Source organism: Zootoca vivipara, chromosome 13 (genome assembly GCF_963506605.1).
Source record: "Zootoca vivipara chromosome 13, rZooViv1.1, whole genome shotgun sequence".
Taxonomy (NCBI): domain Eukaryota; kingdom Metazoa; phylum Chordata; class Lepidosauria; order Squamata; family Lacertidae; genus Zootoca; species Zootoca vivipara.
Genome location: NC_083288.1, coordinates 12,385,907 through 12,411,879, shown reverse-complemented (window position 1 = coordinate 12,411,879; position 25,973 = coordinate 12,385,907). Strand labels below are relative to the sequence as shown.

The 25,973-nt window shown below is 48.2% G+C and overlaps 1 protein-coding gene across 1 annotated transcript in view; it reads left to right on the top strand.

Annotated features, from left to right (window-relative positions):
- The window catches only part of SCN4A (sodium voltage-gated channel alpha subunit 4), a 93,597-nt gene that overhangs the window by 54,968 nt on the left and 12,656 nt on the right, over positions 1-25,973 (top strand). The window contains exons 15-24 of the mRNA XM_060282321.1: positions 708-1,064; positions 5,460-5,906; positions 14,903-15,035; positions 15,817-15,971; positions 16,739-16,912; positions 17,865-17,987; positions 20,023-20,310; positions 22,602-22,655; positions 22,800-22,937; positions 25,772-25,876. Coding sequence (XP_060138304.1) covers positions 708-1,064; positions 5,460-5,906; positions 14,903-15,035; positions 15,817-15,971; positions 16,739-16,912; positions 17,865-17,987; positions 20,023-20,310; positions 22,602-22,655; positions 22,800-22,937; positions 25,772-25,876 — 1,974 coding nt within the window. The remainder of the gene's footprint in view (positions 1-707; positions 1,065-5,459; positions 5,907-14,902; positions 15,036-15,816; positions 15,972-16,738; positions 16,913-17,864; positions 17,988-20,022; positions 20,311-22,601; positions 22,656-22,799; positions 22,938-25,771; positions 25,877-25,973) is intronic.

Here is a 25,973-nt window from a genome sequence, read left to right as displayed (position 1 = left end):
CTGTTGCAAAATGTGCCTAGAGCAATGGCAGTTTCAAACACTGCGCAACCCCCATGGGCCATTTTGACAGGTGCGCAAGTCTGCCCACCTGTCAATCACCTGATGTCACCGTGACGTCAAGTGAAGCGTTTGCACGGCTTGAATTCAGACTGCGTGGGAAAAGTCACACGACTTTGCAGGTGCCAAGAATCAGACGTGGCAGCAAACTCGACTTCTTTTGCCTATGAAGCTTGGAATCAAGCCACAGAACCAGCAGTGGGTAGAGCCAGAGGCCAGAGTGGGTGGAGCCAGAGCCAACAGGCCTCCCACCTTAGCTATAAAGAGGAGTAGAAATGTTACGTCTGCTAGGTGAGGTTCAAGTATCTATAGACTACTAATTAAAGTTAACAACACAAGGCTGTGGCTGCAGCACTCCTAGTCTGAAGGATGGGCACGGGTTTTCAGTATAACAACTTGCAGGTGATCAGCTCTAGATCTCCGTTAGCTAAATATGTCCTCCTAAGCATTAAGGCAAGGATTGAGAAACTGTGGTCCTCTTGTTGGACTGCAGCTCCCATTGTCTGTGGTCATTGATGGGGCTGATGGGAGTTGGAGTCCCAACAACATTTGGGGGTCCACAGGTCCCCCATCCCTGCACTAATGCCTGCGCCTTGTGGTTAGCAGCTGAGATTTCCAGGGGCTAAGCAGGATTCCTCTTGCTTTCGCAGATGAGAGTGTTCAAGCTCGCCAAATCCTGGCCAACGCTCAACATGCTGATCAAGATCATTGGCAACTCTGTGGGTGCCCTGGGCAACCTCACCCTCGTGCTGGCCATCATCGTTTTCATCTTCGCCGTGGTGGGGATGCAGCTGTTCGGGAAGAGCTACACCGAGTGCGTCTGCAAGATCAGCAGCGACTGCACGCTGCCGCGCTGGCACATGCATGACTTCTTCCACTCCTTCCTGATTGTCTTCCGCATCCTCTGCGGGGAGTGGATCGAGACCATGTGGGACTGCATGGAGGTGGCTGGGCAGACCTTGTGCCTCATCGTCTTCATGATGGTCATGGTCATTGGGAACCTGGTGGTGAGTAGAAACTTGGACATAATAACATGGGAGGGCCCAAGTGTTTGGGGGGACCTGCACGGTCAAACAGGCACTTCTCACTGCAAATCGAATCTGTCCATTGGAGAGGTCCCCAATGCCACATAAACAGGGAGTAGACAATAAAGATGGCCAGGGGTGAGTGCAAAGCAATTCCACTTTTCTGCACCATGATCCTGCCATCCAGCTGGAATGAGAAGGGCTCTGTGTCACTCTTGGCTTTGCTTGGCATTTTTTTCGTGGCCCTTCAGCCCTTTCTGAAACCATGCCAGCTTTCCAGAAAAGCCTACTGTTCTTTTTTTTTTAATAGATAAATTTTTTTTATTAAGTTTTACATTGCAATTTTAAAATCAAACATTAAACATCAACATCATTTAGGATTCCCTCAATCCTTTGACTCACCACTGCCCTTCCATGGTTACCGTTTTCAATCTCTTTCAACTGCTTCGCTTATTTTCTCTATTTTTCTTAATATTTACCTTGGATTTTTAGTACTTTACAAGCGTTACTCAAATCCTGCCAAAGTTTTTAGTTATTTACAGTGTTCTCTTAAATACATTGTGAATTTCCCCCATTCCTTCTTAAAGTTCTTCTCTTCCTGGTTTCTGATTTTCACGGTCATTTTCGCCATTTCGGCATAGTCCATCACCTTCATCAGCCATTCATTTCTGGTCGGGACTTTATCTTCTTTCCATCTCTTGGCCAGTGGTCATCTGCGCTGCTGTCATCACATACATAAATAATAGTTTCTGCTCCTTTGGTATCTCTGCACCTAAAATTCCTAATAAAAAAGCCTCTGTTCTTTTCACAAACGTTGTTTTAAACATTTCTTTCAACTCATTGTATACCATTTCCCAGAATGCTTTTGTTATCTTGCACGTCCACCACATGTGGTAGAATGTGCCTTCCTTCTCCTTACATTTCCAGTATACATCTGAAGCAGTTCTATACATCTTTGCTAATTTTATAGGTGTGAAAGACCACAGATACATCATTTTCATATAGTTCTCCTTCAGCGAAAAGCCTACAGTTCTTAATCCATGTTTTCAGTGCTGGATTTACGTATAAGCTGAACAAGCTATAGCTTAGGGCCCCACTCTCTTGGAGGCCCCCCAAAAAATTTAAAGGAAAAAACAACAACAACAATAATAATAATAATAATTTATTATTTATACCCCGCCCATCTGGCTGGGTTTCCCCAGCCACTCTGGGCGGCTTCCAACAGAAAAATAAAACACAATAATCTATTAAACATTAAAAGCCTCCCTGAACAGGGCTGCCTTCAGATGTCTTCTAAAAGTCTGGTAGTTGTTTTCCTCTTTGACATCTGTTGGGAGGGTGTTCCACAGGGCAGGCGCCACCACCGAGAAGGCCCTCTGCCTAGTTCCCTGCAACTTGGCTTCTCGCAACAAGGGAACCGCCAGAAGGCCCTCGGTGCTGGACCTCAGTGTTCTGGCAGAATGATGGAGGTGGAGACGCTCCTTCAGGTATACTGGACCGAGGCCATTTAGGGCTTTAAAGGTCAGCACCAACACTTTGAATTGTGCTCAGGGTGTACATTTCCAAAATATAAGATAAAAAACAAATAAATAAAACCTACATACAGCAACAGTGGTTTGTGTTATGTAGGCTCCTTCGATGTAAGTAATGGGCCCTGCCTGCTCGCCTGCTCCCTAAAATATTCAACACAAAAAACAAGTGACAATTTGTTGTTGACAAAGGACAGCTGGACATATAAAGGGCCCCATTACCTTCAGTAGCTTAGGGCCTCATCAAACCTCAATCCGGTCGTGCATGTTTTAGGACTTAGTCCTGGTGCAGAGGCAGATTTATGGGAACGCGACTGGTTTGCCCATCCTGGGTGCTGTGCCAAGAGGGTGTCACAGGGGGCACCGCAGTAATGACATAGAACGGAAGGCGGGTGGGGTGGGGTGGAGGGACGCCTAATTTTGCTGTCATCCAAGGCACTGCTTAAATTTGAAAGCCCAAAGTCTGTGTTAGTGACAGAGAGTGGGGATGAGACCTGGCGGATCCGGCCACAAATTAAGCCCTCTTCATCAAACCCTCCCTCTCCTTGGCATGGAGCTTCCTGATCAAGGAAGAATATGAACTTGGACTAATATTCAAGCTGCTGCACTGCTTTCCGTCCTTTCGCTTCACAGGCCTTTGCTCTTCAGTTGCCCTCATTTTCTTTCTTTTTAAGGCTAAGGCTGGGGAGGAATCCCAAACCCACCCGAAGTGTGGAAGCTTTTGTCACCCGCCGGCCACTCGCTCTCTGAGTTGAGGAGCTTTGGAGGTTTCAGGAATTCCTGGCGGCTGGGCCTCCGAAGATTGACAGCCTGCTTAGGGTCCCTTAATCTTGAAGGAATTTGCTGAGAAAGTGATATGTGCAGGGGAGCCTTCCACGGTCATTGAACGGGATGACCTGGGACGAAGGCTACAGCTATAGGGTAGAATAAAAGGGAGCACCTCTGGAAATTAAACCAGCACAATACTTAAATTCATTGTAAGGCAGTGGCTCCTTTGCCAGGAGTAATGTGTTTAGCATTAACTCTGGAAGTGTATACAGTCATCCCTCGGAAGTCGAACAGCTTAGTTCCCGAACGTTTTGGCTCCCGAACGCCGCAAACCCGGAAGCGAGTGTTCCAGTTTGCGAACTATTTTTGGAACTCGAACGTCCGACGGGGCTTCCACGGCTTCCAATTGGCTGCAGGAGCTTTCTGCAGCCAGTCAGGAGCCGCACTTTGGTTTTCGAACATTTTGGAAGTCGAATGGACTTCCGGAACGGATTCCCTTTGACTTCCAAGGTACAGCTGTACATTATTTTGACGAAACAAAGCCTTCTAGAGCAAAATATACAATGGGAGGCTTAGTTTGATCGGAATCTTGTATACACTTCCAGAGTTAACACTAAATACACGCTAAATTTGTGCCCCGGGCTTTTTAGACTTGTCTACCCATGTACCCATGTTTGCCAGAAGCGGCTTTGTCATGCTGGCCATATGACCTGGAAGCTGTACGCCGGCTCCCTTGGCCAATAATGCAAGATGAGCGCCACAACCCCAGAGTTGATCACGACTGGACCTAATGGTCAGGGGTCCCTTTACCTTTACCTTACCCATGTACTATCTGAAACCAAAGGGGCACATTGGTTGCCAGATGTAATTCCCCACCCCACCCCAGCTCTCCTACGCCACTAATGGAACCTTTAAGCAGTTTACATACATACCAGATGTATGTATGAGTGCCTCTGCACTCGGTATATTTCTAGAGTCCCTGAGCTGGCTACCCCCCCCCCCCCAAGCCATCACTTCAGGCATTTCCGATGCAGGTTTATTATGAGAGAAACGGCGGAAGCCACCGAGCGGAAAAAGCAAATGACTTGAGGAACCTTTAGGGTTACGAACAGCAAGCCAGCGGCGCTCTTGGCTCTAACTGGCACTTCAGAGAAGCACCCGAGAGCTGCAAGGAAACTGGAGGGGTTTATATAAAGGTCCTAGTTAAGTCATGAGGCATGAGCCATGTGCAAATAGACACACCGACGACCTTGAATATCAGCAAAGTCCCGTCTCAAATGTGCTCCTGGCAGAGGAGAGGCACAAACTCCGACAGCTGTGAGTGGGCAGGAGGCTGGCTTTCCTCAGCAAACACATTCCGCTTTCTTGCTGATGTTACTGTACATCAGTACATCCTACCAGTACCCATACCCTCCAACATTCCTCTGATGAAAATAGGGATGTCCTAGGGGAAAGCGGGACATTCCGGGATCAAATCAGAAACCGGGACAGCTTCTGTAAATTTGGACTGTCCCTGGAAAATAGGGATACAGTGGAACCTCAGTTGGCGAACGCCTCCGTTGTCGTATGTTTCGGCTCCCAAACCCCAAAAACCCAGAAGTAACTGCTCTGGTTTTCAAACGATTTTTGGAAGCCGGATGTGCTACGTGGCTTCCGTTTTGAGTTTCGCTATTGTATTGAGGCTTCCACTTTCAGTTTTCAAACGTTTCGGAAGTCGAACGGTCATCCAGAACGGATTACGTTTGAAAACCAAGCTTCCAGTGTACTTGGAAGGCCTGTTCTTAAAGATAAATCAGAGCAAATGGCTATTCAGGTTTTCCGTTTGCTCCGATTCTACTTTAAAGAGTGGCTTTTCACAGGAAAATCTCCAGAGCAGAAAAAAGGGTGGGTGGATGCTTGGACAAGGAGTTTTAAAGCACAGAGGAAAGGTACGTGTGGATGAGCCCTAAGGAGAGATCTGTAAATATTCCACACAAGTACAGTACCATACTTGTGTAATGAAGAAAGTTAAGGCGCTGGGAGCATGTTGCTGAACATTGAGCTGGCATCTGTTTGTTTCTTTGTTTGTTTTCCCTTCCAGGTCCTCAACCTGTTCTTAGCTTTGCTGCTCAGCTCCTTCAGCGCCGACAGCCTGGCAGCATCTGACGACGATGGCGAGATGAACAACTTGCAGATCGCAATTGGCAGAATCACCCGGGGGATCGACTTTGTGAAAAAACATGCCCTCCTCCTGCTTCACCGGCAGCTGAAGGAGAAGAAGGTTGAGCCACCTGCCGAAGACCAGGAAGACAGCAAGAAGGAAAACTTTGTCCTCAATCATTTGGACACAGGCCAGGACTTCAAATCCGACTACATGGATGGGATAGCCATGGACGGCATAGCCAGGAAAGAGCCACGCATCGATGAACTGGACCATATGAACTTCATCAACAATCCTCACCTGACCATTCATGTCCCGATAGCCTCGGAGGAGTCTGACCTGTATGACGAAACCGACACAGGAGAAGAGACTGCCGAAGACACCAAGGTGAGTCCTAGATCCCAAAGAGGACGGAGGCAGACCCAAAGCTACTCAGTACTAGGGGGACTAGATTGCTCCCCTAAATGCTCCCAGTAATTTAGAGTATTAAAGTCTGCTGTCTCCTTCCTCAAACCCGGGGAGCTTCTGCCTGACTTAGGGAGGGAGGCTCGATACTCTGGTGGGCTCCAAGAGCTCTTCCACCACCTTAGAATAAGAATAATAATAATCGGCGCTTTTTTCTTTAAAAAAATGTGTAGTGATACTCTCATTTTGACTCAGGAGAATCACCATTTTATAGTTCAAATCGGGAAAAATAAATACAGTAAATGGACAAAAGTATAAAGATTCACAAAATGTTTACCCCTGCATCCAGTGGCGAACCTTGCCGCTTGGCTTGCATGCGCGGTCCATCCAGGCTGGCGCTGCTGCTCCTGCGTAAAGTTGCCTGTGGGGCCGCCATGTGCCAGCAGCAACACATACTGACTGTGCATGTGCTCTTGCGCACTCCATACGCGCCGGGATGCTGCACATGCGCAGTCAGCACGTGCTGCTGCTGGTGCATGGTGGCCCCACGGGCCGCTGCTCGCACACAGCAGCCCGTAACAGGCTGCCGCTCTAGGGGCAGTGTTTACTTCCGGGTTCTGCTGCGCACGCATGCGCAGAAGCACTTTAACGGTGTTTCGCGCACTAGCGCTATTGCCGTTCGGGTTAAGTACTTTTCGGGGTGCGAATGGCACCCCGGAAACAATTAAGTACTTAACCCGAGGTACCACTGTAAATGTTAATTTTTTTCATCTACAATACTGGCTTATTTATTTTATAGTACAGTACATTGATTATTGCCTTCATTTTATGGATCATTGGTCTTGTTAGACAGTAAAATTCGTGTTAAATTGCTGTTTTAGGGGGTGTTTTTCATCGTCTGGAATGGATTAATCCACTTTCCATTACTTTCAATGGGAAAGTTCGCTTCAGGTTAAGTACGCTTCAGGTTAAGTACGGACTTCCAGAACCAATTAAGTACTTAACCTGAGGTACCACTGTACTGCATAGCCTTTTTGGATACTTTGGAGAGGTGCCTACATTATATGTGGGCAATTTGAATGGGCTCCGCTGTGTAACACAGTAAAGCCTCCCCTACCTATAAAAGTCTATCCATTCTTAGGGTGGATAACTGAAAAGAGGAGAGAGCACCTGCACCTTTAATACTTGCGAAGAAGAGGGAATTTTTAGCAGGTAATAAATAATAATAATTTATTATTTATACCCCACCCATCTGGCTTGGTTTCCCCAGCCACTCTGGGCGGCTCCCAACAGAATATTAAAAACACAATAAAACATCAGACATTAAAAACTTCCTGAAACAGGGCTGCCTTCAGATGTCTTCTAAAAGTCAGATAGTTGTTTATTTCCTTGACATCTGATGGGGGGGGGGGCGTTCCACAGGGTGGGTGCCACTACCAAGAAGGCCCTCTGCCTGGTTTCCTGTAACCTCACATCTTGCAGCGAGGGAACCACCAGAAGACCCTCAGAGCTGGACCTCAGTGTCCGGGCAGAACGATGGGGGTGGAGACGCTCTTTCAGGTATACTGGTGTAGCTCATACAAGCAACACCTGCTGAAATGCCTACTTCAACAATACAGTGATACCTCTACTTACCATAGCTGCCAAGTTATCCCTTTTTTTAAGGGATTTCCCCTTATGCTGAATAGGCTTCCTCGCGAGAAAAGGGAAAACTTGGCAGCTATGCTACTTACGAATTTAATGCGTTCCGAACACACATTTGTAAGTCGAATCCCATAGGAATGCATTGGGAGAAAAAATTCGTAAGTAGAAGCAACCCTATCTAAAAATTCGTAAGTAGAAAAAATCCTATCTAAACCGCATCCAAGATGGCGGACGGAGCTCCATTCGTAAGTAGAAATATTCGTAAGTAGAGGTACCACTGTACTTTTAAAGGTGCCAGAGCCTTTGCCTTTCCCCCCAGCTGGCAACCCTATCCATACTACAGACTTGAATGGGCCTAGCCATAATTCCCTTTGCAGCTCTTCAGAAAGGTCCCTGGTTTAATCCCCGGCATCCCCAGGTAGGAGAAACCCAGGAGAGCTTCTGCCAATCATTGTCCTGAATTAGATGGGCCAAAGGTCTGTCTCAGGAGAAGGCAGTTTCCTGTGTTCCTAACGGGAGCTAATGATCTCTCTCAGACTCTGTTTCTGAGGATTCCTAGGATTATTTGCAAGCACCCGTAACTATTCCGTTGGTATAAAACCAGCAAAAGCTCTTAAGTGCAGATAGAGCTTAAGTCCTGGGCAGATGATGAAATGCTTTGTGAGATCAATTGGGCATTCCCACCAGACTTCTCCATTTGCCAAGTCACACATACCTGCCTTACACCTTATTTTATGGACTTTTCAGGCCTTCTATGTAAACTTTGTGATTTTTTAACCTGGCAAGAGACTGGTTCTGCATACTTTATCTTATTTTGCTGCTGTATTTTGTGTGTGTGTGTGTGTGTGTGTGTTTGTCTGTCTCTGTTTTTAACTATTTCTAGCTGCTCTGAGATCATTTGTTGAAGGACCGTGTAGAATGTACTCTAAACAAGCAAAACCAGCACTTTGAACTGAGCCCTGACATTAAGGGCTCCTCCACACTTTTGGTTGAGCCATATTTTGTGCGCCTATTCACTCCCCCACTGTCAGGGCTGGAGTCAGACGCAGGTCAGCATGAAAGACACAAGGCTGTGTTTCCAGTGAAGTTTCTTCTTTATTCAAGCAAACAGCATACTTCTCAGCAGGTCCCTGCCTTCCACCCTTCCTAAGGCTCCTCCTCCTCTGGATGTTTCCCAAGCAGTCTCAAACTGCATCTGTGGACCTCTGGCCTCTGTTCTGCTCTCAATATCCTGCATGTACTTGGGGACCAGCGGGGAGGGAAGCTCGTCGCATCCAAAGAGGGAGATTCCCTGGATTCTTCAGCAGCCTCTTAACCTCCCCACCTCTGCTTTAGCCTCAGAGTCTGAACTGCTCCCTGTCACCGGCTCTTCCTGCTCGCTAAACCCCGTTGCCCCTTTAGCATCCAATTCTCCCTCTGACCTCTCCTCCGTGTTGCACCACCAATCCCCGGGCTCTGATCCTTCCTCCTCTGGGGTTTCCCTTGTGGGGGTTCCCTGGCTGGTGCCTCTCGTCACTCCCCGTCCTTGACACCCAAGTCCAAGAGCTTCTCTTATCCTTCCGCTGCTGTGCCTTGCACACACACACAAAATGGATCTTACCCGCTGAATCCTATCTTATCAGACATGCAGAAAACCCGAAGAGAGATTCGGCTTAGCCGAGCTTCAGTGGGATTTTTGCAACGTGCGGCTGCAGAATGGCGAGGAAAGTGCTTGGACCCCGAGGAATTAATTGGTACGCAATGCAATCAAAATATGGGTCAAGTGAAAGTGTGGAGGCGCCCTAACCGGTCACCAGTTCAGCCTTTAAAGCACCAGTGGCTCTATAGTCCCTGGATGGGTGCTTGTTAACATGCCACAGCTGCATGCTGGTCCATTTGCAGTCTCCAAATAATTTCCAAGTAGTCCTTCTGCTGAGACCTTCAGGGCAACGGGGGTGGGGGGTGGGGAAGAGCCTAGACTTATATCTTCAAAAACTGGCACGTCCTCCGCTGGTAACTGTGTGACATCAGACTGTGACCAGCTTTCATATATAATTCCTGGGGCTCATTAGTGCTGTGCCTCTCCTAGTTACATTTAGAGGCAAGGTGCGACGGCTCAGGCTTCAAAGCCTAGCAGCTTTTCCATGCGGGGTGGGGTGGCACCCGCCTCCCAAGGCTCATCGTCACATGTCCACAGATGACACCCACTGGGGTATTAATGCCAGATCCAATTGTAGAGGGGTCAGCAAGTTTCCTTAACCCTTAGGCTCCTCTGCCTTCCCATCCCCCAGTCATTTATAATCACGCTTGAAAAATTCGTCTCCATGCATGCTTCTTCACCCTCGCCTCCCTGCCAAGTCCTCCTCTATTTGTTGACGTATCATGTTCCTTAGCAGTGACTTGGGACTGTGGGGGCAGAGGGGCTGTCAGGGTCTCTCGTCCAGCCCCTCCCCTCCCCAGTGTCAGAGCAAATTAAGCCCCCAGCCAGCAGCCAGTTTTGCAAACAGATGCTTATAGTTTGTGGTTCGTTCGTTCTCTTTCTTTATTTGGATTTTCAAATCAACATTTTACGCTCACATATCCAACATACACCATAAAATTGAGATGCCAAAGAATCTCCTGGACTTCCTCCACCTCCCATTTATGGACCCTATTGTTAGTCATTTCCTCCTGCATCGTTTATAATAATCCAAATCTTTTCCATCTCCATTATGTCCAAAATTCACCATTAAACTACAAGTGTCATTCCAATCCTACTAACGATTTTTAACTGTTTACAATGTTTTTTTTAAGATAAATTATAATTTTCTCCCATTCCTTATTACAATTTTGGTCTTCCTGATTTCTGATTCCTCCTGTCATTTTTGCCATTTTGGCATAATCCATCAACTTAATCTGCCATTCTTCTCTGGTCGGGACTTTATCTTCTTTCCATCTCTGGGCCAATGACATCTGTGCAGCTGTGGTTGCAGATATAAATCCCGTGTTTTTCCGTCTATAAGACACGCCCCCTAATTTCTGACATTATTTTTATACACGGAATAATTTATGACTAGTTTTATACACGGAAAAATACGGTATTCTTGGGATTTCGGCACCTAGAATTCCTAAAAGAAAGGCTTCAGGTTTTGTTTGTTTTTAGAAAAAGTTATTTTAAACATTTTTTCCCCTATATATATATATATATATATATATATATATATATATATATATATGTAAACTGAGCATGTTTGTGGGTCTCCACTTTTCACCGAAACCGCTTGACCGATTGCGTTCAAATTTGGACACAACATCACATGCGAATACGCGAGGGATCACATAATGTTTGCGTAGACAGATGTCACACCTGCGGCAGGTAAAACACCTAAAACCCAGTGTTTCTGACCTCAAGAATCAGAAAGCCGGGCATGCTGGGAGCATCTAACCCAGAAGCTCCACCTCCGAGGGCGGGGGCAGATCGTTACGTCAACATACTATAACTGCCACCACGGCGACTCCTCAAAGGACAACGCCATGATCCTGCCCCTTCCCCACTGGGTCATGCCTTTAGAGGCAGGCCGGGCCCCGCCGCCACAGCCTTCGCTGCCTCCGGGAGAGGCAGGCCAATTCCCCCCGCAGCTCCCATCACCGCCACGGCAATAAAATACAGGCCGGGTCCCACCTCCAACACCACCACCACCACCAACGGCACCTCCAGGAGAGAATGGCCGCGTCCCGCCCCTACCCCACCCCTGCACGCATAAAAAAACCGGCAGGTCCTGTCGCCACCGAATCCGCCACATCCGGGAGAGGCAGCCCGCGCCCCGCCGTCGCCCCCGCCGTTGCCCTTAAAAGACAGACCGGATCCTCCGCCAACACCACAGACTCCGCCGCCTCCGGGAGAGGCAGGCGGCACAGACACTGACAGGACCGGATCCTACCCCTTCACCCACCGGGACCCGCCGGGAGAACCAACAAATCTCTGCGCCCTCATACACATTCGGTATACGGGGGGGGGGGAGAGAGAGAGAGGTCGGGGTGCCGGATAACATCACGCAGAACAAAGATGACGTAACACGGGGAGGCCAGAAACAGGGGTGTCGCGACATCATGTGACTGGGGTGGGGAACAGGGACGCTGAGTGGGGGAACCCCAACCCTTTGGGAAGGATGAAAGGGTCGGAACAGGGTGGGGGGATTTTCAAGAACGACATCACACACTGGTGGGACCACAAACAGGGATATCGCAGCATCATGCGCCTGGGGTGCGGAACAGGGACGCTGAATGGAAGAGCCCCATGACTGAGCCACAGCAATGCGTGGCAGGTACAGCTAGTTCATTATATATATTTCCCAAAATTCTTTTACTACCTTACACATCCACAACATATGATAAAAGGTGCCTTCAGTTTGCGGTTCGCTCTCAGCTTTTGCCACTACCCTCAAACCCCCCCCCCTTTCTGTAGTGCTTGGGCAGTTAGTGGGGCCCACACATTCTTCCCTGGATGCTCTGCCCTCTAACCGCAGCCACTTGGTGGGTGGTTATCCTTGCTCCGTGGTGGGAAGGTGGCGCTCTGCACATGCACAGAGACACTTCTATCTCTGATAACCACTTTGTGGTTTCTGGGGCTGAGCACGACAGTGCGGCACAAATTCCACTCATCTCTAGCCTGCAGGGTCCTGCTTCTGCCTCTGAGTTGCCTGGTAAAGATTCAGAAGGCGGGGATGAAGTGAAAGGATCCTTCCAGTGGTCAGGGAGGGGGAGCTTCAGTGATTTGCATAGCCAATCACGTGGGGAGTGGGAGTGGCCCAGGCCTTCAGAAATGTATATAAGCAGTTGCTTTGCCCCTGTTATCCAATTCTGTTAGTTCAATAAAGGTTATTGCTGTTATCACTGTGTCTTGCCTTGTGGGAACCCACCTACACTTCATAAACCATCCCAGAATCTGCGTTTATCATCTGACGTCCTTCTTTGTGTGCCTCCTCCACATGAGGTCCGGAGGGTGGCAACGTAAGAACAGGCCTTTGGCTGAAATGTTCCTTTTCAACCAGGCCTTGGGCTGATTAATATCCTACAGCCACAAATAACCCAGAGATGCATTTTAAAAACACACTTTCTACTCATGTAAAAACACCAGGCAGGCCCCACAAATAACCCAGAGATGCATTTTAAATAAAAGCACACATTCTACTCATGTAAAAACACATTGATTCCCGGACCGTCCGCAGGCCGGATTGAGAAGGCGATTGGGCCACATCTGGCCCCCGGGCCTTAGTTTGCCTACCCATGGGTTAGATCAGGCTTCCCCAACCTCGGCCCTCCAGATGTTTTGAGACTACAATACCCATCATCCCTGGCCACTGGTCCTGCTAGCTAGGGATCATGGGAGTTATAGGCCAAAAACACCTGGAGGTTGAGGATGCCTGGGTTAGATTCAACAAATAGGTGCTCACTAGGGGTAGAGGGAACCTGCCTGCCTCCAGCTCCTGTCAATTTCACCATTTCTGAACTGGCATAAACTTTGACCTAAAAGCTCTTCCACGTAAGCCGAGCTATCGATGTTTCAGAGAACCTAACTCGACCGTACTAATTATATCTCAGGTTATTTGTCACATGTCCAACTGCGAGGGAGCCAACTGAAAGGGGGTTAGCAAAGGCTTTGAAGCTTGGTAGGAAAAATTATTTTGGAGAGGTTGGGAAATCCCCTCCTCCTTCATTGCTTGAAAGAGGTGCTGTGTGCTTGTGAACTCGTACTCCTTGCAGGGGGATCTAATTACAGAAGATACAGGTTGTTGCAGGAATTTTAAGGTCTTATATAAAATAAATGTCCATAACTGTACAAGGCAAACACATACAAAAATATATAAACCACATGTCTGGAAACAGAACAGGAAAACAGTCCTAAAGCCATTTTGACTCTTTCAGTCAGTCACCTCAAATATTTCTCTGCAAGGAGGAAGGAAATGGAAAAGCCTCCCCATTGTCTCTTTGTTCACAAATCCTGTCTTAAGGGTGTGTCTGTGTATGAATAGGGTGGGTCTGTGACCTGGATTCAGGAATTGCCGTAAGTAGTTATCATCACAAGGTAAAGGGACCCCTGACCTTTAGGTCCAGTCGTGACCGACTCTGGGGTTGCGGCGCTCATATCGCGTTATTGGCTGAGGGAGCCGGCTCTTTAGAAAGTGCCACATACAGCAATTCATCTTTTCTGCAGATTGCTGTTTGATCCAATTCAGCTTTAAAGAGCAGGCTGTCGTGGGGGAAACTTGTGGGGTTGGGAGGAAGACAGAGCTTTAAAGTGTGGGCCATGTTTGGAAAGCATGGAAGAAATGTAAGTGTGGATAAGCCCTCAGAAGTAAGAAGTCTAAGACCCAGGAAACTCCTTTCGTCTGGGCCAGAAAGCCACGTCAAAGGGCTAAGGAGATGTTATGGCAGACACATGCTAGTGGCTGCTCTCTCCCAGGTGTCTCCTGGTAAGCTCCAGTAAAAGGAACTGATGATGTTATATAAACCAGACCCTACAAGTGCCCCTATGTTCCAGGGAAAGTCCCGGATTTACAGAAGCCGTCCTGGTTTCTGTTTTGATCCTGAATGTCCCGCTTTTCTTTAGGACATCCCTATTTTCATCGGCGAAATGTTGGAATAGGACATCCCTGGAGCTTATGAGCCGGAACTCGGTTCTGGCATCCTCTCAGTTGGGCGCCATTGCCATTATAAGAGAATAAGTGTTATAAGGAAAATGAATACCTCTAATTCTGTTATGGCGTATCTAGAGCCTGTATAGAGTTCCTCAGGAGATCTCTATTGGTTGGAGAGAAAGCAGAGGCCAACCAATATTGAAAGCAAGGTGCCTAGTAAACCTGATCTTTATTAATGGAAATAAACTGTTGCAACAGGATCCCCACTCACCACACGAAGCAGGGAGGAGAACCCCGAACAATGGTGTTCAAGCCCCAGAAAGACTTTTGAAATTGGCCACTCTGAGGTCAATTTGGGAGGGTCAAAATGGCTTCAGGATTGTTCTCCTGTACTATTTCAGACATGTGGTTTATATACTTATGTATGTGTTTGCTTTGAACATTTATTCTATATTTCAGACCTTTGAATTCTTATAACACAAGGCAGGCGTTCATGGTGAATTCCGGTACCTCTTTTTCTAGAAAAATAGCACTCCCTTTTAATGGGAGAAATGTTGGAGAGTATGTTGTTGTGGGCTGCTGCTTGCAGCTGGGGAGGATGTACTTAATGCCCTGCTATCCGGTCATTTGTTCATTGTAATAGATGTAGGCCCATAACTGAACATCGCTTGGTGGCACACATACACCCCGCATAAAATCTAAGGCCCTTCTGTCGTTCTCTTCCTTTGCTCTTCTCAGAAGCCTCTGTCAGATGGGACTGGGTCGTCCATATGCAGCACTGTTGATTATAAGCCCCCAGACCCTGAGGAGGAGGTAGATGCGGCTGAAGAGGCCGGCGAGAATGATGGGCCAGAGGAATGCTTCACTGAAGGTAAGGTGGCCAGACAGCAAAACGGGTCTTCTGGGAAGGACTTGAATATAGCCATGCTCTGCTCTGGTACGTGTGAAGAAGAGAGTGCATAATGCTTTGCCTTGAGAGAGCCAGTGTGGTGTAGTGGTTAAGAGTGTTAAGAGCAGTGGACTCGTAATCTGGTGAACTGGTTTCGCGTCTCCACACCATATGCAGCTGCTGGGTTACCTTGGGCCAGTCACACTTCTCTGAAGTCTCCCAGCCTCACTCTCCTCACAGAGTGTTTGTTGTGGGGGAGGAAGGGAAAGGAGATTGTTAGCCACTTTGAGACTCCTTCGGGTAGTGATAAAGCGGGATATCAAATCCAAACTCCTCCTCCTCCTCCTCTTCTTCTTCTTCATCTTCTTCTTCTTCTTGACTGACAGGGCCCAGGCCCAGAACCTGCTTTCATTGTTAAAACAGCCTTAGAGTACGTGACAAAGTAACAGAAATATGTCCTTGCGCATATGCAGGGTTTTTTTTAAGCCTGCAAACCAGACATCATTAATTAGTTGGGGTGGGATTTTGGGGTTGTTGTTGTTGTTGTTTTTGCATTTCATTGAGATGATCGAACATTATATAAATTGTTACATAACGTACGTTAAGCAGCAGGCAGCGAGATAAATAGCATAACGTTTGGCAGAAACCAAACCGCAGCAAAATGGAAACAGCGCTGGCTGTGACAGGTACAGGTCAGAATGGAAACTGCAGCTTTCTTCTATTCCTAGCTGTGGGCTTACTATTGGCATGTCTCTACCTGCAGCCTGTGTCCGGAGATGCCCTTGCCTATACGTTGACGTCAAGACAGAGAAGGGGGAGAAGTGGTGGAATCTCCGGAAGACGTGCTTCAAGATTGTGGAGCACAACTGGTTCGAGACGTTCATCATCCTCATGATCCTCCTTAGCAGCGGAGCCCTGGTAAGTAAAGGGAGGAAGGGCAGTGGTTTCAAATTGCTCCAAAAAGAGAGGGCAAAATATTAGGCACAGTCCTTCAGGAATCCAGTCCCACATATCTTCCTGGGTGAAGGAAGAAAAGAGACCTCACTTTAGCTTCAACAGGGTTGTCAAAGCCTGTGACACGGAAGAGGGAACAAGCTTGCTTTCTCCTGCTCCAGAGGGTAGGACTCGAACCAACAGCTTCAAGTTACAAGAAGGGAGATTCTGACTCAACATCAGGAGGAACTTTCTGATGATAAGAGCTGTTCCACAGTGGAACGGTCTCCCTCCGGAGGTTGTGGACTCTCCTTCCTTGGAGGTTTTTAAGCAGAGGTTGGACGGCCATCTGTCATGGGTGCTTTAGCTGAGATTCCTGGACTAGATGACTCTCGGGGACCCTTCCAACTCTGTGATTCTAGAGTTCTTCTCAAATAAGTTGCTAGTGGGTGTGATCTCTGACCTCATTGCTTCCAGGTGGGTGTCTCCTCGTGCTACCCAAGCATTGCTTTTCCACTATGAACGGCAAATGGAATTGCACTTGACTTTTCACACCTGGGAGAGGGTTGTACTTTTTTGTTGTTGCTATAAACATCCCACTGTGTTCTGCCCACACTGGGAGGCATGGCATGAGAGAGAGAGAGAGAGAGAGCAATGAATGAGTCACACTGGTCTCATGGTTGGTATCCTGTCCTGAAATACACCCATGTGGGTAGGTTGCAGAGATGACTCTGCGCCTCTTCCTCTTTCAGGCTTTCGAAGACATCTACATAGAGCGACGTCGGACCATCCGCATCATCTTGGAATATGCTGACAAGGTCTTCTCATATGTTTTCGTTATCGAGATGCTGCTTAAGTGGGTGGCCTATGGTTTCAAGGTCTACTTCACCAATGCCTGGTGCTGGCTGGACTTCCTCATTGTTGACGTAAGTTGTGGCTTGGGGGAGGGGGGAGTTGTTTCAGACAGGAGTCCATTTTTAGTATCATTGCCGGCTACCCCAATCTCTGCCAAGAGGCGAAAATTCCAGGGGTCTTAACCAGGGTTTGTGGGGGGGGGGAATGAGCCACAGTGGAGGCTGTAGTGCAGGCATAGGCAAACTTGGCCCTCCAGATGTTTTGAGACTACAATTCCCATCATCCCTGACCACTGGTCCTGTTAGCTAGGGATGATAGGAGTTGTAGTCCCAAAACAGCTGGAGGGCCGAGTTTGCCTATGCCTGCTGTAGTGTCTTTATGAAATATGGCTTATTTACACATATTGACTCCCAAGTCTGGATGGAGAAAGGGTTCTGAGCATCACACCTCACAAGGGACTTGCTGCCCACAGAAGTGGACCATTGATTTCAAAAGAAGCCAAGACAGCATCTCTGTGTCTCCTCCACACAGCTTGTCCATCCCTCAGCCTGGATGGCCTCAGCTCCCCCCCCCCACTTCTTCTTCCCCCAAACCCTTGCTAAAAACACAACCCAAGCATTGGGTAAAAAGGACATTTTTTCCTGTGGTGACATCACGCCGCCTGTAATCCTGGCAACCCCCCCTCCCAACCCTGCTGTTGTCTTTTGCTAACAAACACACAGCTGTTACTCTTGCCCCCTGCAAACAAATCACAGTATTAACCGTAGAAGCCGCCTGTCAAAATTTGATTCTGACAGCAGATGTATCCATCTCAAACACTGGTCTCAAAACGTGGGTCACTAAAGGGGTAACCATGTTCCTTCTTGTGGATATTTTAAGGATGTTTGACAAGAAACTGAGATCCTGACCAGGGATCCTGTGGCCAGCTGCTTCTCCTGGGGAGGATGAGGGCGATCATATCCATTTCTCTTGTCATGCTTGACAGCTTTGTCCCTAAGCATTGTGGTTCCCCCCCCCCCCCAGGTCTCGCTCATCAGCCTGACAGCAAACTGGATGGGATATTCGGAGCTGGGGGCAATCAAATCTCTGAGGACGCTCCGTGCTCTGAGACCTCTTCGGGCTTTGTCCAGATTTGAAGGCATGAGGGTAAGTTTTGCGTGGCATCCCGAGGTTTCGCTCCCCACTCCCCCCCCCTGCCGACAGTGAGGATTTCACAGAGTGAGGACTTCGTGTCTCTTGGAAGGAGGTTGTGGGGCTCAGGCTGGCCTCAGAAATGTGTCCTTTGAGCAGCGGTTTCTGGTGCCTAACTTATTTAAAGATGTTTACATCTCCAAGGAGCTCATAATAGTGGCCACCATGGGCGTACCCAGGATCAAAACTAGGGGGGGGGCAAGGGGAGGGGCCAAGGCACGGAAGGGGAGGGGCCACAAAGTGGGCGGGAACAGCGAACTCGCGTTCCGCCGGGCTGTGCCCCTCCCTAGCAGCAGGGCTGGTGGGCGGAGGCGGAGCCCAGCCCAGCGGAGCGCGAGTTCAGCGTTCCTGCCCGCCGCGCCGCGCTCTCTGGTTCCCCGCCGCGCTTGGCCTTGCCAGAGGGCGCGACGGGGAGCTGGAGGGAGGGCGCAGCGCGGCGGGCGGGAACGGCGAACTCGCGCTCCGCCGGGCTGTGCCCCTCCCTAGCAGCAGGGCTGGTGGGCGGAGGCGGAGCCCAGCCCAGCGGAGCGCGAGTTCGGCGTTCCCGCCCACCGCGCCGCGCTCCCTGGTTCCCCGCCGCGCTTGGCCTTGCCTGAGGGCGCGCCGGGGAGCTGGAGGGAGGGTGCGGCGCGGTGCGGCGGGAATGGCGAACTCGCGCTCCGCCGGGCTGTGCTCCGCCTCTGCCCACCAGCTCTGCTTCTAGAGTAGGGCAGCTGCCCTAACTTGCCGCATGGTGGGTACGCCCTTGGTGGCCACTGAGTTGTCTCTCCCGTTCTGTCCTTGCAACAACTCTTCTAAGTGATAAGCCAGCATGAGAGATAGTGACTGCCCAAGGTTACCCAGGGACTATGGATGAATGGGGATGAGAAACCAGGTCTTCCCAGTCAGAAAGTGTGAGGCAAAAGCTAAGTGTGGGTGAGCCCTAGAGTCTTGTATGTTTCCAGTACACTGGATCCTGTAATCTCAGCTTTTTGAGGGCTGGATAGCATCACATCTCACAGGTGAAGAGTCTGCTATTGTATCCACATGTGCAGAATATTCTCCACTCCATTATGACACTGAAAATCCTTGATTCGGCAATCCTTGCTTCAGACAACCCTATAAACTTTTGGTAACTCTGAGGATCATTCCCACTTACCGTATTGGCCCGCAAATAAGCTGCACCCGCAAATAAGCCACACCTTTAAAATTCCAGGAGAAAAAAAAAGACAATACCTAAATATAAAAGGTAAAGGGTAAAGGGACCCCTGACCATTAGGTCCAGTCGCGGACGACTCTGGGGTTGCGCGCTCATCTCGCATTATTGGCCGAGGGAGCCGGCGTACAGCTTCCAGGTCATGTGGCCAGCATGACAAAGCCGCTTCTGGCAAACCAGAGCAGCACACGGAAACGCCGTTTACCTTCCCGCTGTAGCGGTTCCTATTTATCTACTTGCATTTTGACGTGCTTTCGAACTGCTAGGTTGGCAGGAGCTGGGACCAAGCAACGGGAGCTCACCCCGTCACAGGGATTCGAACCGCCGACCTTCTGATCAGCAAGCCCTAGGCTCAGTGGTTTAACCACAGCGCCACCTGGGTCCTAAATATAAGCCGCTCCCTTAAAATTCCACAGGCACTCACACCCGTAAATGGCAAATGTAGAAGAAAACCCTACAGCAATATTGTAAAAGCCCATTTTTGTAAGGTGGCGAATTTAAGCTGCACTTTTCACGGTCGGAATTTGAAAAAAAAAAGGTGTGGCTTATATTCGGGCCAATACGGTATGAATGTTGTTAAATTTCCGATAAGCTGATATACAGTACTGTACTACATTTTTACCTTTCCTAGCCTACAAGCAATATAATTTGAAAAACTCTAAATGTGGGATTAATTACTTTAAGTTAGTTAGTTTGTTTTTTAAAAAAGAAGATTGCTGTGTTCTGCATTTGTGAAAAACAAAAAATCAGTTTCGGCATCACTTTGGTTAAAGCGCCTCTTTCTCTGGGAGCCAGGTGGTCGTGAATGCCCTCCTGGGAGCCATCCCTTCCATCATGAATGTCCTCTTGGTCTGCCTGATATTCTGGCTCATCTTCAGCATTATGGGGGTCAACCTCTTCGCAGGGAAGTATTATCGCTGCATCAATACCACCACGGGCGACTACTTCGAGCTCTCCGTGGTGAACAACAAGACCGATTGCATGACTCTCCTCGACGTTTACAATGCCACGGATGTCCGCTGGGTCAACGTTAAGGTCAATTTTGACAATGTGGGCATGGGATACCTCTCCCTTCTGCAGGTGGTGAGTGTACCTCCTTCACCCCCCTTCTCTGCCTACTAGGGGAACCTCCTTTTAATACGCTTCTTCGGAGGACTTTTCTCCCATAATGCATTGCAAGGAAAAACCCCACTGTCACGTCTATGTCAATGTGGCAACCTTTTTTCATACTGCATCCAGACGTCTCCCCGGTGGTTTGCTGTGGTTATAAGAGAAAACTGCTCCACTTCCCTTATGGGGTATTCCGGAGCGCCTATAGAGTCCTTAAGTGGGTTCCTAATCGGTAGGAGAAAATAACAGAGGCCAACCAGAGTATATTGAGAAGCAAAGCAGCTAGTAAGCCTGATCTTTATTCAAGGAGCTGTTGCAACAGGGTCCCCACTCACCACACGTAGGAGGGAGGAGAACCCTGAAAAATGGTGCGCAAGACCTTATACTGTATAGACTTTTGAAATTGCCCACCCTGTAGCCCGACCACTCCCCCCCCAAAAAATCATACATACATCACAGAAGGAGGCATCTACAGCAGAAATCCTGTCTGCCAGGATACCTGATAATCAGTGCTGGATTTACATATAAGCTAAACAAGCTATAGCTTAGGGCCCCACTCTCTTGGGGCCCCAAAAAATGTAAGGGGGTGGGGAACCTGGATGTACATTTCCAAAATATAAGATAAAAAACAAATAAAATAAAACCTACATACAGCAACAGTGTTTTGCGTTGTGTAGGCACCTATTTGTTATGTGCAAGTGGCTTTAGATACCTATTAGGTCCATAGATTACCATATAGCAAATATTCAACACAAAAAACACTGGCAATTTGTTGATGACAAAGGACAGCTGGACATATAAAGGGCCCCATTACCTTCGGTGGCTTAGGGCCTCATCAAACCTAAATCCGGGCCTGCTGATAATGGTCACTGATTTCATTACCTGAGCAGTCTCACCATGTTTTGTGATAGTTAATACTTTAGTTCCTGAATCCAGGTCACAGGCTCACCCTTTTCATACACAAAGACGCCCTTAAGGCAGGATTTGCAAGCAAAAAGACAATGGGAAGGCTTTCCCCATTTGCCTCCCTTACTGCAGAGTAATATTTGAGGTCGTTGGGAGAGTTAAAATGGCTTCAGGATTGCTCTCCTGTACTATTTCAGACACATGGTTCATATATTTAGATATGTGTGCATTTATGAATATTTATTCTATATTTGAGACCTTAAAATTCTTATAACACTGTGATGCTTACTCATTGGGGAGGCACATTTGCCCTAGTTTCTAGTTACTCAATAGCGACCGCACAATAGAGATTCGGGGCACACAGCCCAGTCCCCATTTGGTGCACCCCCCTCTCAAACTCTCTTTCCCCTCCACCGGTTGGAGGGTGAACTTCAGAAGCAGGAAGTCTTCCCCATTTGATATAGAACCCTACATAATCATAGATTCAGAAGGGTCACCTAGTTCAACCTTTGCAATGTAGGAGGAATCTTTTGCCCAACCTGGGGCTCAAACCCATGACCCTGAGATCAAGAGACCCATGCTCTACCAACGGAGCTAACAACCAACGTTCTGAACTGCATGGTGAACTTCCACAGGTATAGGAGCACTTGTGGCAGGGGAAGGAACTGAAAAAGGGAGGTGCTGGTGAGAACCCTCCCACCCGCCATCTTATTTAGCCCCAAAGCATCCATACGTACTGCCAAAAAAGTTGGGTGCCTCCCCCCTCTTTCTGCTAAGTGGTGGCAAGAACCTAGGGGGTTCCAGGCACTCACCTGGGGTTTATGGTCCATTTTGAGAATCGCCATAGCTTTAAGAAATAGGGTTTATTCACCTATTTATACCTTCAGTCTCTCTCCCAGCCAGCCTTCAGCCATCCTGCCCAAGATGGAGCCCAGTCTTTTCTTCTTCTCACCATACCTTGCTAAAGACCCAGTTACCCTGGCAACCTTCGAAGTCTCCAGTCTATGTTCACACCTCAGGGCAAGGAGGGAGGGCAGTTCTCTTGTACTGCCAGTGGCCCTCAATGGGTCCTGTATTGTTTCTTAATGGCCCTAGCTTGGCCAGGGCATAGGATGGTCCAGGAATTCCTCTGTGGCTTGTATTTCTCCCTTCACATCCCAAATAATCAAAATCCTACTACTTATTAATTTCTGGGTTTGGGGTCCCCCTCCAAGAGTATAAATTGACATATGCACATTTATCTTGTTCTTGTGGATCTCTGCCTCGCCCCCCTCCTTCCCAAGTGCTTAAAAACCTAGCAGCAAGACCCCACCTCTGTCGGGTGCCACAATGAGTTTATCCTTCTGCGTTCTCCATAGGCCACTTTCAAAGGATGGATGGACATCATGTACGCAGCCGTTGACTCTCGTGAGGTAATTCTGGGCTGAGGAGGAAGTGCTTGCTCAGCCCCACAAGTCTGTTGTAGGGGCAACCGGGTCTGGCCTGCACAATGGGGGAGGCGGGGGGCCCGACCGCAAATAGAGGGTCTCTTCTCAACCTCTTCTCTGACCTCCCAGGTCGAGGAGCAGCCAGCATACGAAGTGAACCTCTACATGTACATCTATTTTGTCATCTTCATCATCTTTGGGGCTTTCTTCACTCTCAACCTTTTCATTGGTGTCATCATCGACAACTTCAACCAGCAGAAGAAAAAGATAAGTGTCTCTTGGCTTTGGGTTTCAGCTGTGGGCGTCACCGCCACAGATGGGGTGGCTGTTAGTGGGCACCTTGCGCAGCAATAAATTGGACTTTGAGGCACAATCCAGACATTTATCTTTGAGTAGAATGACTGAATGACTCCCACGTGCTAATTGGAAGCGATGCTCACACTGTCATTGAAATTCTACTCAGTATTGATCCAGAGTGGATTCCAATGTGCAGTAAGCAGAGTAAAAACCTAAGCACGTTGCAGGATTCCCAAAAAATAGGCCAAAGGCATTTCGTGCAACAGAGCTTTACTGCTACTGAAGGCAAATGAGCAGAATGGTCACAAATCCAATATATTCAGGATTGGCACTGTCCATAAGAAATCCAGTCGCAGCAGACTTAAACTTAACAATAACTTATAATAAGTCTAAACCAGGCATCCCCAAACTGCGTCCCTCCAGATGTTTTGGCCTACAACTCCCATGATCCCTAGCTAACAGGACCAGTGGTCGGGGAAGATGGGAAATGTAGTCCAAAACATCTGGAGGGCCGAAGTTTGGGGATGCCTGGTCTAAACCTTAAGGAAAAGAGATAGAAAGTGAAAGTGAAACCCAGGCTCCTTCTGGCCTTCATTTTATAGTCAGCATGACCTTGACAGAAAGAGATAAGAGAAACAGTTTAAACCAGCTGTACTCAGCTTCTCTGAGGGAATAACCCAAACATTATGAAGTTTCTTTCACACAGAGAAGCTTCCAGAACCCTCTTAAATTAAATAGAATTGGGAAGATCTCTACACATCAGAACAATACTTTCTGCACTAAGAAATGCAAACTGACACACACGGCTCCGACTACAGGAGTCAGTATCTGGTACAGAGTTCAGGGACATCAGCAGGGACCAGTTCAAACAGCTGGTTTTTGAAGTGGAAGCCCACCTTGATATTGAGCTCGGGTAGGAACCCAGGTGGCGCTGTGGTTAAACCACTGAGCCTAGGGCTTGCTGATCAGAAGGTCGGCGGTTCGAATCCCTGTGACGGGGTGAGCTCCCGTTGCTTGGTCCCAGCTCCTGCCAACCTAGCAGTTCGAAAGCACATCAGAGTGCAAGTAGATAAATAGGAACCGCTACAGCGGGAAGGTAAACGGCGTTTCCATGTGCTGCTCTGGTTTGCCAGAAGCGGTTTTGTCATGCTGGCCACATGACCTGGAAGCTGTACGCCGGCTCCCTCGGCCAATAATGCAAGATGAGCGCGGAACCCCAGAGTCGGTCACAACTGGACCTAATGGTCAGGGGTCCCTTTACCTTTACCTTACCAAATCTGAGCTCCACAGTCAGGCCTGGATCCTATTCTCTCAGCGCCAGGACTGCATAATAGCAGAGATTCACGGAGCATGTGCAGATCAGAGGGCTTAACTTGAACCAAGGCTCATGCCTCACCAGTTTCTGTGCCAGAAGTAAAACTTCCCCAAAGGGCAAAGAGCATAGAAAATGGGGGAAGAGGAGACTCATGAGGAAAATAGGCTTTGTAGACAACATAGCCAGCTGGGGCTCCCCTGCAAATGTACATGGAATCAGGGTTGGGGGGTGATTATGTAGGCCACGTGTTCCATCTCCCCACTCGATGAAAAGGAATCTAGAATGAGAGCATTATCTAGGCTGTGTAGACACAGCCCTCATAGAGCTATAATTCCCAGCACCCTTCATAAACTACAGTTCCCAGGATTATTATTATTTTGTCACACACACCCCACACATTGAAAACACATTATTTCCCCCAAAGAATCATGGGAACTGTAATTTAAGTTTGCTAGGAATTGTGACTCTGCAAGGAGTAAACTATAGTTCCCGTGATTCTTTTTTTTAAATAGGAGTGGGGGAGTCATGCACTTTAGATATATGTTTAAATGTTCTTTAAAGGTATGCTGTGGGTGTGACCTCTGTGGGGAGCAATGTGCTTCCATCAGCTGCTTCAAGACAGTAATGTGAGAGCCCACTCCCTTTAAGCTACAGGCTTTCAAAAATAATGGAACCATAGAATTGCAGAGGGACCCCGTGGGTCATCTAGTCCAACCCCCTGCAGTGCTTTCATTGAATCAAGCCATTTCAAAAAAAGAGACAGCTACATATTCCCTGGACCTCTGGTTAGCCGCAGGCACTTGTGTGTTGCATCAGGGAGGGAAACTGCCTGCCCTCTGAAAGAACAACTTTTCACTTTCCTGGGCCCTTCTTTTAATAGACTGAAGTGGTTTGGCAGGGAGAAGGGAGAAGGTGGCCAAACCCATTTTTGGGATTGGGCCAATCAAAGACAGCTATGGAGCAGAGCTGAGAGCAGCCAGTTAGATAAGTCCTGGGCTATTTAATTAAACTAAGGAAAGGCATAAGACCACAATAGAGTAGCCTGGCAACAACTGGGACATCTCTAGAAATCCAAAGCACTCACGAGACACTGAAGAGTGAGTTAGCGTCATTTGGCAGGATGGAAGCGAGGGGAAGCGTTTGAGGCTTCTGCTGTTGAGCGACAAACTGATCGACAGAGGAAAATAAACTAGCACTCATGAACAAGCCAGGAGACATGTTACGAGTGGAAAGCCAGGAGGGGAGTTTGGGGTGTTTGGGAAAGAGGGAGGCAGTCAAGCGAAATTGACAAAACTCTATAAATCCAGCCCAGTTACCATCGCTCAGCCTCATAAATTAAAAGGCAGATTCTGCGGTTCACACTGAGCCCTGGAAACTGGGTGTGGATTGGGGATGCCACTCAAAAGACTGCGGAAACCTTGCGTGGGTCTTGGGCACGGCAACGAACAACTTCCTCCCATGTCTAATAAGTTGTGATTCCCTTTTTTACTTTGGAGGAAAGGATATCTTCATGACAGAGGAACAAAAGAAATACTACAACGCCATGAAGAAGCTAGGCTCAAAGAAGCCGGTAAAACCCATCCCAAGGCCCCAGGTATTTATTTATTTACTTAAATAATGAGAAGCCAGCTTTCTGGTCCAAGGTAGCCAACAATAACTGCACCATAAACCACAACATTATACAGTGCACC